Consider the following 16,561-nt stretch of genomic DNA (forward strand, 5'->3'; position numbering starts at 1 on the left):
TTGACATTGGGAGTTTTCCTGTTAGACCGATTAGTTTATTGAAAAGGATAAAAAGTTACAATGTCTTTGTGTAGTATCGAAAATGGGTTCCAATATACGCTAACATTGAGTATTATACTACATGTTCCAATTTAGAAATTAAGTTTGTGTACACTTTAAACGTCTTTCAGAGGCCAAATCGTACATTGACATCGTCTCATGCTTATCCTATCGCGAGGATAAAAAACAACCAATATCTTTTTGAGTTAGAATTACGCTTTTGTTGATATTTTGGTATTGTCATGCTTAAACTCATTTCTCCAATTCATAATATGGAAGTTGACACAGTATGGGATAAATACCCTGTAGAATCAAGAGAATTCCACATTAAGTCACGAACAATACTTTGTTTTTAGTTTTTTAACCATTTTGTGGGATTATACTATTGGTTGATAGGATGGGGAAGTTTTTATCATATATGTTTTTTAACGTATTTTATCAAAAATAAATCTTTACCTAGACATGTATGTCTTAACATACTTACAAGTCACACGAAAACATTTTATAATACCTGTTCCTGGGAATTTTTGTTTCACATGTTTACACACAAAGACCTTAATTAGCATAAGTACAGAAAGGGTATACTCACTGCATACAGATGTTGTAGAAGGAAGTGCTCATTCGCTACAATCATACCAAAATACACCCATTCACAAAGATTTTTATAGATACATCCACACTGGTAAACTTCTACATTGTTGCCGTGTCGATTAGAATACTTTTTAATTCAGTGTATATCAAAGACACGTTTTATTATGTAGCCACCACACGACAAAAGGTGTTTCTTTTGACGTCTTATGATTTACACTATATGAACTAAAAAATGTAAACATCCACATTCTGATGTCTATGATAACAGTAGCTGTCACTGCGGAATTAATATATCTACATACAACTTCTCATTAACTTGTAATGAACTTTGAAAATGATTCGTCCATCTTCGAAGTACACTTAACTTTACTCTGAATAAAAAATGAAAAATATTCTATCTGCCTGTTCGTACTTTTACATGTTAATTTTCTTATGGAGTCTTGGTTTATATTTCTGTAGATAGAAGGTATCATGGTATCTATGGTGTCTAGGTTGGTATTTCTGTATATAGAAGGTACCATAGTACTTATGGTGTCTAGGTTGGTATTTCTGTAGACAGAAGGTATCATGGTATCTATGGTGTCTAGGTTGGTATTTCTGTAGACAGAAGGTATCATGGTATCTATGGTGTCTAGGTTGGTATTTCTGTAGACAGAAGGTGTCATGGTATCTATGGTGTCTAGGTTGGTATTTCTGTAGATAGAAGGTACCATAGTACTGATGGTGTCTAGGTTGGTATTTCTGTAGATAGAAGGTATCATGGTATCTATAGTGTCTAGGTTGGTATTTCTGTAGATAGAAGGTATCATAGTACTTATGGTGTCTAGGTTGGTATTTCTGTAGACAGAAGGTATCATGGTATCTATGGTGTCTAGGTCGGTATCCTGTAGATAGAAGGTATCATGGTACTGATGGTGTCTAGGTTGGTATTTCTGTAGATAGAAGGTATCATGGTACTTATGGCGTCTAGGTTGGGAGTTATATCGGTCTTGCGGCCCTATCAAAGTCGCGGAAATAAGCGACACGCGACTACACCGGCACTCACATCGTAATATGGAAACATCATTTTATGTCCATGCTAATGAACAAAAGAAATATTTAAACGGTGTAAAAGGACCTAACAGACTAAAGATTGGGCAAATAAGCAAACGATTTTTTTCTTTCTAACAACCAAACAAGAAAGTATTTGACAAGAAAGGCGCTCCTGAAGGGGCATATGGGCTCACTGAATAAAAAGGAAAACAAATAATATTTCATTTTCATGTCACATCAATATTCACCCTATCTTAAGCTCGACAATACGGATAGCAAGGTCAAAATTTGTGCGCAAGACCTTAAACCCAAATACAATAGCATGTTAAGTATCAAGATTCGTTATGAAAGATTTGTCAAACAGATTTAGAAAATATGTATCAAAGATGAAATATATCTGTGATTGGTTGTTTTTTACCAAACTGTGGTTATAGCTGTAGCAGTACTAGTGATCCGTGTCCCGTCGTATCGCACTGATGTTTTCATAGTTACACTTCTCATTTGTTTAACTTTCAGATGAAAACAGAATCAAACAATGCTTTTCCAGGAGTCTCCATGTAAGTCTTATTTTTGTTCATATTTTTGCATAATTTTATTAGATTTGTTTTTGTATTGTCTGTTCACATATTGGTATTTGCTTGGTTTTTTATGCTTTCGTGGTTTTTCTTGTATTCATGACTCATGAAATAATCAGCTGACGATAATGTACGTTGTGTACCAAACTCCTTCGATTGTTTATCACGTGCTATCAAATAAAACACATTTGGGGCCAGTAAAAAGGGCTTTAAGTGCTGATAACTGTGAAAGTGACATGCAATCATCATCGTCTTGTAAATCTCGCTAAACCTGTGCATTCAAGCGACAATCTTAGTATTCACTATTATACCATAAGGTTTGAAAATCACACTTTACATTTATTAAATTTACCAAGGACCTACTGATAGGTCTGTTCTTAATACTAAAAATATTTTTACTAAATGCACAAAGCCTGTACAACATAAGGGACTTCTGATGGAAGTATACTGCAGTAAACCTCTACCTACTGATAATTATATAACTGAATGTAGTTTAGAAAATAAATCCTGTATCTGGAAGAATCTGCAAAAGAAATCTACATTTGATTGTATTTACTGCACCAGATTTTCTTACGGAAGAAAACTGATACATCAGAACATTTCCATATATGTCATTTTGTTGTAGTTCCAATGTAAACCTAGCTTGTATGGAAGTAAAATATATCATAAACAATCGTAGTGTCGACAATATTGTTGTCTTATGATAGCTATTAGCATTAACTCTGATCGGTGATGTCAGAGAGATCCATCATTATTCAAGGCAACCCTGTACATATCTATAGCTTATTATAACGCTATTTGTCACCTGATTATTTAATGGTTAATTCTGTTACACAATCTACCTGTCAATATATGTCGCGTGCTGTGGGGATGTCATTTCCTACGCACAATATTCTATGCGTGGTATGTTTGTCTGCAAAACGGAGTCATCAACATCCTGAACTTTAAATGCCATGTCAACAGGATGAAGTAAACATATATCATAGTTTGACCAATGCATGATGATATTACGCATTGCCAAGCAGGAGAAGGTTAACATTTAGTAGTATAAATTACCTTCATTTTCTATTTGAATTTCGTTTTTTTTGTTCCGTGCTGCTTTGTTTATTTTTGACATCTACTGAATAGATTATTAGGATTATATTAAATGTGTGCGTGACTTTGTGAAGTGTATGCTTTATATTCTATAGTGGGAAAGAAAAAGATTTAATCAAAAAGATTTTAAATGAGAAATATGGCAATTCATTATTTAAAATGAGCGTTGTAATGTCCGCTTAACGATATTGTAAACCGTGTGTGACCTACAAATAACACTCGTCACACTCGTTTGATATACAAAGAAGTGATACATGAAAGTTAACACTGCTTTTGGTGGATATCACACTATCTTTATACCTTTGAATGATTATCTTTTTATAACATCGAAAGTTTAGTGATTTACTGTTGAATAATGAATATGTACGCATTTCACAATGTCGTAAAACATATACATCTCTAGAACGTTACAAAGCAATGGAATCCTTTATTTTTCCTTGGTTTTTTTTATTCGTCTTTAACCTATGTATTTTTTTCTAACATTTTTAAGAAATACAATTTATCTTTTTAGAAATCTTATAGGAGTTTAACAACAGTTTTCTATCATGTTTTTTTCTTAATATTTGCTTACGGAACAGAAAATTTACAAGTGTAAAATTCGTCATGAAGATATCTACATGTTCACAGTAATGCCACTGTTAACTAGACTGAAATAAGAACGGTTTATGTAGGCATATAAACAGCGTAGGTCCAGTTGACTCTCAATCATAAATAAATCACCACAATTCTACATCAAATTATAAATCGGCGTTGGACATCAATATGAGAAAGGAATGCAAGCAGCCTTACACAAATATATTTGCACATGTTTGTTTGTCTTTTTAATGTATCTCCCCTTAGCTGACGTTAGGACTTCATAATGCTCAGGGGTTACAAAATCTATCACCGATAAATCAATATATAGTGACTTGTGCACAGACTCAATTTATATGCAGAATAACCTGTTTGTTAATGTAAAATGTATAGGCAATGCCTCAAAACACGTATATAGAATTTGAATTAGATTTTGGTCACAGTTCCAAAATAAGTGTACAATAGTAACCCTAGTTACTAGACTTGTTTATAAAAAGGAAAAAAAGTTTGTACTTAAAAAATGATGGCAGACTCTAAATTGTAACAACAGAATGAAATTTATATTCTAGTGATTTATAAAATCAGTATTTGTATGTTTGTTATCGTTACCGTAGTTTTTACTCTTTTTCAGATAAAGTGTCAATTCTACACCATCACTTTATGTTTGCTGAAGATTTTTTAAAATGTAAAATCAAATTTTAATTTTACTGATAAATTGCTAGTTTTTCCATCTTTCTTTAACATTCTTCCGGATAAAATGTAATTTTACCATCATTATCATACGGTTTCCTAGTTTTTCCCAATAAGATGTAATTTTACCATCATTATCATACGGTTTCCTAGTTTTTCCCAATAAGATGTAATTTTACCATCATTATCATACGGTTTCCTAGTTTTCCCCAATAAAATGTAATTTTACCATCATTATCATACGGTTTCCTAGTTTTTCCCAATAAGATGTAATTTCACCATCATTATCATACGGTTTCCTAGTTTTCCCCAATAAAATGTAATTTTACCATCATTATCATAGCGTTTCCTAGTTTTTCCCAATAAGATGTAATTTTACCATCATTATCATACGGTTTCCTAGTTCTTCCCAATAAGATGTAATTTTACCATCATTATCATACGGTTTCCTAGTTCTTCCCAATAAGATGTAATTTTACCATCATTATCATACGGTTTCCTAGTTTTCCCCAATAAAATGTAATTTTACCATCATTATCATACGGTTTCCTAGTTTTTCCCAATAAGATGTAATTTTACCATCATTATCATAGTGTTTCCTAGTTTTCCCCAATAAAATGTAATTTTACCATCATTATCATAGTGTTTCCTAGTTTTTCCCAATAAAATGTCATTTTACCATCATTATCATAGCGTTTCCTAGTTTTTCCCAATAAGATGTAATTTTACCATCATTATCATACGGTTTCCTAGTTTTTCCCAATAAGATGTAATTTTACCATCATTATCATAGTGTTTCCTAGTTTTCCCCAATAAAATGTAATTTTACCATCATTATCATACGGTTTCCTAGTTTTCCCCAATAAAATGTAATTTTACCATCATTATCATAGTGTTTCCTAGTTTTCCCCAATAAAATGTAATTTTACCATCATTATCATACGGTTTCCTAGTTTTCCCAATAAAATGTAGTCAAAGTGCCGAAGATTGCATGATGCATCGAAATAGAGGAATAAAGTGGTAATCAGAATATAACTTTACGATGCGAAAACATAATCCACCTCCGGCGGAAAATTACCACAAAAAGAGTATTTTCTATATATATCGCCCAGACCGATGACACTGTATGTAAACTTGCAGTGACAAAATTTGGGCGAGACTTCAACTTCAATAAGTGACCTTGAACTTCGAACTATTATGCATTCGCTTGTCTGAGGTTGGTAGGTCGAAGTGAACATACATATGGAATTAAAATGTTGAAACATTGGTTGATTTCAGCTGTCACAAAAACGAACTGAAGTTGATCAAGTTGAGAGACGGATGATGTGTTAAGCCAATGCAAAGTTGGTTCAACTATAGCTCCCAGACAGACATTTACGACATTGTGAGAGGGTTCTTTTCTTTGAAATTGGTTCAAATATCCACATCTTGGGATCAATGAGCGCACATCTAAAGGCAAAAAAACTAGATATCATAGATACAAACTTGGGAATTATATATCAAGTATTTCTCAATGCAATAAAACACAATTAAACAAATTATAACCATCCAAGTCCAAGAAGGCTGCTTGTCATTTGTAATACATGTATATAACTAGGGACCAGGGCACATTTACAAAAAATGGACGTGTCATATCAAAAAGATATTTTGTCCGTCTCAAAATACATCACAATCAGGGAGAAGCATCTGGAATGGAAAAACATCTATAAAATTATAACTTCTCAGGAAGTTGCAGTAACAAGCGTAATCTGTCAAAATGACTTGTTTAATTGTGTTTTATTGCATTGAGAAATACTTGATATATGATTCTCAAGTTTGTATATATGATACCGGTTGGGCTATAATATGACGGAGGGAGAGCGCTCTAGCCGCAGTGCCTCACAAGGTCGAGTTTGAATCTAGCGTGGTGTTTGAGACAGCACTGTCTTCTAGATGGTTCCAGTCATTGGCAGTGTGCACGAGTAAGGGAATCTCTGTACTGTTTTGCCTGGTGTAGTAACTACTGATTTATTATTATCTCTTAAAAGATAATGTCACAATGTTGGATGTTTCAGTTTTCATGTATGTTTTGCCTTGGTTCTATGTTTTTGGATTGTAAAAATCTGCTCAGGAGGTATTGCTGGTAACTGCTCTTCAACAATTTTATACAAGAATTTAAACATTGGTGTAGTTTTCTTGTTTGAAGTGAAGGAAGGTGAAGTTCTTGTACCAGTTTTATTATACATTCTCCCTCTCTGGATTTGTAGTCTTTTGTTATGGATCTTGCACCTCGTCTTTGTTTGCTTTCTGATTTTGCTGTCTCTGGTTCTATAGGGGTCCCTGATCATCGCTCCATATTCCACGCTTGATCTGATGTGGGTTATACATGCTGTTCTTCCACATTCTTTCGGTCAGTGTTGGAGATTTTGTGTTAAAACGGATTTTGTTGGGTCCATTTAATGCAGCCTGTCATTCTACAGATTTTACAAGCTTATTTACGTAGTGTCACTGAAACTCGTGTAACTTAATATCTGGTCATAGCCTTTGAAATCAAAGTGTAACATGGTGCCATCGAGGAAAAAATCCTTATTATCAATAATTTGATATGGGGATCACATCTGAACATATTTATAATTTTGTTCTATGTTGCGTACCTCTGAACATCATTTTCAATACATCTGATCCAAAAATAAATTTGGATTTTTCCAATACCAATCTAAGGCACAGACTTAGATATAGATATCTATTCCGTGTTGAAAGTAAGGAAATAGGCGGTTCTAGCATTTTTCCAAATTTATGCAGATTCCGATATGGCCAATACCTGGTTGACATAGAGGAAAAAGATGAGTTGGTGAAAGTTTCAAAACGGCGTTGGATAATATGAAATCGTCTTGTACATCAATATGCCCGATGAACGCAAATAATAGTTTGCTACATTCACTAACTCTAAGCATCATAACTTATGGATATTCTTTAAATATAAATACATTGTTCAATATATATTTGAAATATTATGTTTTGGTGACTTCCGCTTTGATACTTTTTCTCCCTCTTTAGATTTTTATACATTTAACATCTAGCATCTGTCATGTCCAATAGGATGCAGTTTTGATCACTATTCACATTACATGTATACAATTACAGCACTTTTGATGAAGGTTTCGTTGAGTGAAGTTAATAAAGACAGCATCAGAGTTCCATAAATCCTTGTATTGATTAAAACAAAGTGCTATAAACGTTATATTAAATTTCAGCATCAAAACCCGCGCACATAATGCTCACGGAATGATCCTGTGCCATTTAAATTGCATTTTATTGCATGATAATGAATACTGCACCTTTGATAAGACATTGTCTTACACTCTCGCGCAACATATTGCAGAGTAATTCGATATTCAGTGGAACAACATATCTGATGTAGACCAATCAGCATCTGATACAGAACTTAAAATGTAATTAACTGTATTTTTTCACTTGAATCTTATTTCAATGTACTTATCCAGCCCACATGCGTGCATCTTTTAAACAATCTTTGTAAATAGCAAATGTCAACATCCTTTTTCATGTATAAGATTTCAACAAACAAGAAGAATGACGGTGATGTTTGACATGGGTATCCTTGATGTTTATTCAACAGATTCTTTACATCGAATTGACAATGAGTTGGATAACAGCGACATCATATATGAAACACACTTTTTGAAGTTTCTACATAATATTTTTTAAGTTGAAGATAAGAATACAGATCCCTAAGTACTGTGTTTTTTCTAAACAAATGTTTCTGTTACAACCCAGAAGAAAACCAATCTCACTTTCCGAGTATTAAATGACATATATTTGTACTAAAAGATGTACAAATAAGATCCATTATGCAAACGTCTCTGTCCAATATATATGCAAACTCTCATTTTCCTAGAGTTATGATTTAAAGCAAAACTGATCTCCGTGGTAGAAAATACCATGATGCTAAGCCATTACTTCCGACTTAAAATATGAAGATACCCTTACTTTCGGTATATTGAGTGGCACTGTCCATCATGCCTTGTCACAATACACCATATGTTTAAGACTTATTTTCAAACAACCTGAACTTCACAAAACACCAGCATGTTACATTCAGATCATACAATTTTGTCATTACTTTATAGCAAAATATGTGTGATTCAGAAAGTAGAAACTGCAGAGCATGCTTAACATGTGACATGCTGATGACCAACAAGATGTGCTCACACACTCCACCTGGTGAAGAGCACAACATCGTGTGTATGTTCTGTCACAGTTTTGCTATACAAATATACATCCTTTATGCAGCACACAGACAAAGAAACAAACAAGTACAATGCTGGTTGCCCATACAAATAACAATTAGTATTTACATAAACATTGATCAGCCACATACACTGTTCCTATATTTCCATAGTTTTATCCAGTTTATCCAGTTGGATTTTTAACTTTATATTTCATCAAGGATAAGCAATCGTACCGATATTTCATAAAGAACAGAAAAAGTAAAGAACAAAGTCTTAACATTGTAATTGTTTCTGTTTGGAGTGATAATTGATAAAGCTTTAGGATGCCAATTTCCTTGCCCCCATCCCCTAAAGAATGAAAAAAACCCAACCCCAAAACACAAACAAAAATCTATTTTTTTTTTTGAAAATTAAAGTGCTGAACAGTATATACCAATAACAACTATAACTTGTTTCTCTTCTTAAGGAGTATTGTACAAGACAATAAAATTATGTACAAAAGTACTTCCTACATACCTATAGTGCTATGTACAACGTATGCAAGACTAAGACAATATGTGTCGTGCGAGGTACACTGTGCAGCACTATGTACATACATGTAGTATATATACAAAATCTTGTCTACAGAGTACAGGACAGATATATAAACTGTACAATTGTAATATGTACACTGTATAGTGGTGCACTCTTTATCACAGGGTTGAGTGTAATAAGGAATAAAGTATGGAGAGAACATATTTAGAAGACAGTGTACTCAGGGAAAATACTATTTACAAAATAATGTATTCAGAAAAGCAGGATGTTTATAGAAAACATGTTAGAGAAAGTTGTATATACAGAATAACATTTAGAGAAGTTGATTTTAGAGAATAGGTATTTTGGGAAAATTTTATTCTGACACAAAGGCATTTAGACAATCATGTCTTGAGAGATAACTGTTAATGCTATGTGAGAATTGCATTTGAAGAATATTATGTAGCTGCAAAGAGTGTACATAATAAAATACCTCAAATGTGCACAACATTACAAAGTAAGCTATCCAAAGTGTACACCATTCAGTACAACGTACATTATACAATAGCCACACCCCCTCACCACACACACTATGTACCACGACACAAAACAAAGATGGCCGTCAAACCTGACGCAATTCTATCATATCTGACATAAAAAATTACATTTCACGGAGACCAGCTCCTTGAACTTTTAAACACAACAGCTCTGTAAAAACACTCTTAAAACAAAATACCTGATAATGTCACAGAATTATCACTTTGTAATCTAGGATAAATAAAAAAGGGGAATAACTCCAACAGTAGAATTAATGTTCACATTTTGACACGGATCATATCTTAATATATTATGTCAAATGTCTTTATTATAATGAAGGCCAACCTAGCAGAATAAGAAAACTGAGCCAAATACCATACATGGTACAAAAGAAAGGCCTTAGAAATCAAAAGGATAGTGTTGAAGAGCTTGTGAAAATGACATGCATGTAACAGTCCCAATGCAGAAACACAAAACACTGAAAAAACAAACTTCATAGTTCAGTACAATGAGTTGGAATGAACTTGTTTCAACTCTAGGAATCAATGCCAACTTAAATTCAACTCTTAGAACTGATTTAAAAAAAGAGAGAAAATCCAATCAACAAAAATGATTTGACAAAATATCACTGTGTGGCAATCAATGAAAAATGTTTCCTGGTTAACTCTGACATAATCAACTTAAATGCTAACATAGTACTATTTAACATGCATTATTTTTCACTTTTGTTGATGCAGAGCATGTACTCTTTACTTCAGTAAACAAAAGCAAATTGAATATTTCTATTTAAATACTCCATGAGGATGAAGGTGTGAAGGAGACCAACCATATATAAGTAAATTGAGGTGACTATACACAGACAATTTAATGAAGGCGGAGACAAAACCTCCAGGTAACACTACAAAGAAATAGCACTAACCTGGATATTCCACCAATTCAATGAGGAATGAGAAGAAAGAAATTTGGACTGATGATACAGTAGCGCTGTGGGGCTGAATAAAATGACCAGGACAGAATGGTTGTAGAGTTGTGGAGGTTCCTCTGATATAAATCCTTAAAAATTTGGTCAAAGTTTTAAATAATCCAACAGGAGAACAAGTTACTTAAAACATATCGTTTTTAAGTACAAATTTGTAACAAGAATGTCCTGGAAAACTCCTTTCTCAGGTTTGACAATTTCAACACTTATCATTTTCTCTAAAGTTCAGTTATTGTTAATTACAAATTTGGCTGCATTTTTGTCGTGTAGAGATATTCAATGTTATCTATATAAGTTAACTTTATCGTTTAAATCAACATCCAGGTTAGGGTACAGCAGAAAATATCCATCACACTCTCATCAAAACAAGTAAAACTTTTAAATATATTTTTTTTCTTATCAATTCAAAGCTCATACAAATATTATCTATTCTATGTTTACAGAACTGGAAAGACAAGCTAGGGTAGGTATATGGTATCGTATTAATCTAACATAGGGAACTTCAACTACACACAGAATACAGAAACAGACCAACAACAATTCTGTATCCATTTGTGCAACTACCAACCTGTACTATTGAACAATGAGTTTCCAGTTGGCACTAGCTGGTTTATACACCACAAGACCACAACTTAAAACAGACAGTGTCAGCAAAAGACTCCAGTTTCATTGTCATCCCTAAGCTCAGGGCCCTAAAGACCTTGTTTGATGTAATTGTTTGACGAAGGTTCTCTAGTCACTTTAAATACTCACTACAGTTGGCAGCATAAAACCACCACAGACCTAAACAGACAATGGTATCTATAGAATCACATACTGGATAAGGATAGACTTTTAACATTGGGTGTTGTGCCTTCATTATGTGACTAAAGATGTTCACACTATGTTGAAATTATACAGGTAGGTACACTATATACAAAATCTATCTAGACAAAATCCACACACTGTGATTGTACTTAAAATCAGGAAAACATTCCCTGTACACAAATGATGCTTTTTCGACAACTAAATTTTCAGTACAGTGGTATATAATTCTTACTGTCTACATAATTGAATAAAGCAACACACTCTTCCCTAGAATAAATACCCTGAGATTTTTATATGCTTTTAATCTGCTTAATATCTGATACATCAATCCAGTTTCTAACTATGGTCCCCATTTTCTGTAACATCACTTCAAAGCACAAATCAGGAGAGGAGGTTAAAATGAAACCATGGCATTTGGTGGTGGACTGACACATCAAAGAGATACTCCACTTTTCAAGTATTTTCATATCACAAAAAGTTGAATTTGATATGTTTTAAATATTAAACTTAAAGATTGACCTCGAATGAAAGAACATATTTCTGCAAAATTCTATTTTTGTGCGCATCTTGAAGGACCTGTTTTTGGCACAATTATAGCATAACAGACACTCTTCAAGTTACATACGCCCTGTTTTACTACTACTTGTATCTATTAAGTATGAAAATAGATATTTCAAATTTGGCAATTAACATACTCAGATGTTTTGAGTTTAACAGAAAAATGCAGCTACATCGTGTTAAGATATGGATGTTTACTTCAGGTCTTCCTACAAGAGTATGTCAGACAATTCTGTAGTTTTTAAATACTACAGATAAAATGTGTGGCATTTAAAAAAAGATTTAATATCATGAAACAATTCAACATGCATGGTGTGGAAGTCAATTAAAATCAATGTTAAAAAGAAAATGCTGAGATCCTGCAAAAACATGTACATGAATAAAATCCAATCAATCACATGCATGTTTTAAAATGATTGTATATGAACTTATATACATGTAAAGATACATGTACAGTTAAAAATGTGTAACACTTTCTTATACACAAACCAAGAATCAAAAACATAAACAAAAGTGAAATTGTGTTAAAAAAATGGACAGCACCTTGCAAAACTTTCTATCTGCATGCTTTTTATTATACATCTATGCAGATTGATTTTTAAGTTAAAAGAACTTATATTTGTCCAGTCTATTATTCCACTTATATGAAGGAGATAACCCTAATCATATTTATTTGATCACGTCTCATATCTATCAATTTGGATAATCACACATACTTTAATCTCTGAAATGAAAATGTCTTTGCAAATATTTGCTATTAAAGTAAACAAAGAGCAACCACACATATCAGTTTTGAAATTTGATTTCTTTCCTTGTTGGTTTTTATTCTCCAAAGCGATTGTTTTTTTTTTGTTTTTTTTTTTTTGTTTTATAAATTCCTTGATTACAATATTAATTTTAAGTCCATCATAAAGTCTTCCCCTAGTACAATACATATTACAATAAATTTTATACAATACATATTACAATTATATCAGAGTGAATGTGAAAAATCTCATGCTTAGCTCGATATGATATGTAAAGCCAAATCTGACAGATTTAGTGACCAAATATTTCTTTTTGTTATACTTCAATAGAATTTAATTCAATCAGGAGAGCTTAGAAATGAAAGAAAGATAAATATATTTCTAATTATTCTACTACTCATCTTTGCTTGTTCTAATTCCTTCTTTCATTTTAAATTAACAAATTAAAAAAAAAGTAATGTGAAGTGCAAATGTACTTGTTATTATTTTTACAGAAACTTTTATGAATTTCAAAAGATGATCCTTCCTAACTAAGCTTTAGTCAACTGTCTGAAGAGGGGTCTTACTCATGTCATTTGTAAGTGTTGTCTCTGCATGGCAAATTTTCATGATCCACAACTTGCTTTCTTTCTGAATAGGTTAAGTTACAACAAATATTTGTTAAAACAATGAAAAATAATCAATAATAAATTGGAAAAAAAAACAAAACATGCAGTGTATTTCATTGGCTGTATCATTTATAAACAGAAAAACTCTTAAACAGAAGAAAAAACAATATGAGTTCTGAAAATTGGTCCATGCAGTGCAAAACAATTAAGTTCAAACCTGTCTTTGCATCTACCTGTATTCAGAAAATTGATCTTTAATGCCAATTATCAATTAAAAATAATTCTCTGTTCTTATCTTATATGACTAATGGTCAGCCATGGTTTTTCGTACATAAAAGTATTCGAAGTAAGTCACATTCTGGTACATGTATGAAAGCGACCAATACAGTTTGGGAGAATTCGGAACAGTACTAGCTGTTAAACCGACATGGTAGTGTAGAGCCCTACAACTCACTTCAAAGTGAATCTCCTCATGAATTTATCTTGCCATAACAAAGCTATGCCTGATTGATATATAGCTAATGCCATACATATGATAACAACACCTTAAGCCATCTGGTAATATGTATAGATATATATGATAAAATTCTTGAAAGGCATTAGATTCCTGACTTGAATGTTTTGCATACTCAGTTTTTTTATAACGAGTACCTTAAATGTTGTATGACAAGACATATTAATGAAAAAATGTGTGTTATAACACAGGATTGAGGGAACAAAGACAAGGCTAATGGAAGACAATCCCATTCAGACAGTCAATATCTAAACCCTAGACTAATAAAACTTTCAAATGTGGATTCAAAAATATCACATTATACATATTAGAAGAAAACCTGTTACAGGGTCCACGTTATATATTTTACAGTGTGAGATGTAGCTAAATCACTGATACTGCTGCTACAGCAGTTCTTAACACAAGAAATCTTCTCAGCAGCAAAAACGCTCCTTCATCATATTAACCTTACTACATTCAATTAGTATTTTCGTCTTGAAATGGATTTGATGATCAGAGGATAAGTGACTACGATCCTTACACCAGAAGTGTTATGTCTTAGAATACAACATACATTTGTAATTTCATCAATTTCAATTCGGCTTTGAAAGCCAAATGGTCATAGACAACACAATATCACTAGATCTATTACGTTCATCAAGATACTGTGAACACATTGTAGTTACCACAGCTGATGCATCATGCTTCCGTGCTGATGTCACAATACTCTTCTCGCACAGGTCTGTCTGTAAAGAAACAACCTAGCAAAGCCATATACTTACAAAATGCCCCATCTTCACTAAGAAAAGGTCATTCTCTAGTACACATTTTCTAAAATAAAATTCTCTCATAAATCTTTGTCAACACATGGTTAATTATTCTAAAGGTCTTTTGTTCAAAATGACAAAACTTGTTTATTGTGTATGCTTACATGAGTAATGATTATTTGGGGGGGAAAAGTCACATAAATAATGAGTATGAGAGAAAGATGAATGCAGGAGTCCAGACCTTAAATATCCTACAGTTAGAATATAGATTAGTTGTACCAGAGAATGTACAGAGCACCACAGACAAAACAGATTCTACTGTGGTTTGTATGTATGACTTAATACCATATATGTGAACAGGGTGTCTGAGGTAAAACTGATCAATCATTACAACCTCACTATAGTGGGCACTTGTCATACAACTGAACAGCATTTGGTTTGAACCCGTGCTGGTTGTAAATTGGAGTTATGTCCCTTACAATACCCATTATTCCTGTTAATGTCCATTTTGACCTTGACCTTGTGTCTAACTGTCCTTTCACGCATCCCATTCAGACAACAGTCTGTTGAACACACAAAATTGATATTTTCATTTTTTTTAACATTAAACATCTCATTCAGACCATGGTCAGCCAGTTTGCTGAAGTCCTGTGAGATAATCTCCTGTCGTGACTTGACTGAGTTTAGTTGGTTGATGTGATCTGTCACTGAAGCCTGAGTATCTAGTTTGTCATTGTTAGCCTTGACCTTGACCTCATCCTCATCACTGTCACTCTCATTACGCTCCACAATATACTTAAGGCTGTTTTTACTAGACACACTGTTCAGACTGAGGTTTGACAGATTCGAGTTGACACCAAGTTCTCCAATGTTACGTCCAAGAGACATTTGCAGGTTGTTGTGATGGTAGTTCTGGCGCTTATTACCATAGTTACTGCCGCCTCCACGCTTTCCATTTTTATTTCCCCCACCACCCCCATTGCCATCATCATCTTTTTTGTTGTCACGGTGACCACCACCTCCTCCCCCTCCAAATCCTGGGCCACCTCCGAGGTTTCCCCCACTTGGGCCAGAGGGGCCGCCGTCTGTGTCACTAGAATGGTCACTGCTATCTCGGCGATGCATGAATTTATGTTTAAGTTTGTCTTTCCGTGACCTGCCTTCAGTGTCATCCGTATCACTAGCATCAGAACTGCTACAACTGGTCCCCCTTGACCCTTTGCCACGTTTTTTACGAGTGACATACTTCCGGACCACCTCTGGGGATGCTGCACTGTTACGATTCATGTGCAGACGTGGGGAATGCAACTTTGATGGCACATAATCATCTTCCTCTTCAGACTCATGCTCCTCACAGATCTGATTTAGAAGCTGTGGGGAACTCGCTACAGATACCAGAGGTCGTTTTGGGTTTAAAAAATCTTTGTCGACACGAGTCAGAGATGTATGTGAGCGACAGTAACTGTCATCAAGACTCTCTGCTGACTTTGCTGACCTAAGATCCACCTCCATGTCCATATCGTCACTGTCCTCATCATCATCTATCGATTCTTCTTTGATGAGACTGTACTTGCGTGGGATGTTGCTGATCACATGTTCAGGACTCTGAGGTGAGGAGGTTGAGGTGAATGGGTGTGTCCCTGGAGGTGACACTAAAGATGTCACTATACTGGTCTTTGGTCGACTCTGCTCTGATTTCTGGTCCTTGTCTTTTTGGCTACTGAAACAC

The 16,561-nt window shown here is 33.8% G+C and overlaps 1 protein-coding gene across 1 annotated transcript in view; it reads right to left on the reverse strand.

The window, feature by feature from the left end:
• Window positions 1-8,174: 8,174 nt before the first annotated feature.
• Window positions 8,175-16,561, reverse strand: part of LOC132560632 (SNF-related serine/threonine-protein kinase-like) — a 47,935-nt gene continuing 39,548 nt past the window's right edge. Inside the window, exon 6 of the mRNA XM_060225294.1 lies at window positions 8,175-16,552. Within this exon, the coding sequence (XP_060081277.1) occupies window positions 15,247-16,552 (1,306 nt within the window). The 3' untranslated portion in view covers window positions 8,175-15,246. The remainder of the gene's footprint in view (window positions 16,553-16,561) is intronic.

Source organism: Ylistrum balloti, unplaced genomic scaffold (genome assembly GCF_031769215.1).
Source record: "Ylistrum balloti isolate Yb309-2 unplaced genomic scaffold, AGI_CSIRO_Ybal_v1 Utg371088, whole genome shotgun sequence".
Lineage (NCBI taxonomy): Eukaryota > Metazoa > Mollusca > Bivalvia > Pectinida > Pectinidae > Ylistrum > Ylistrum balloti.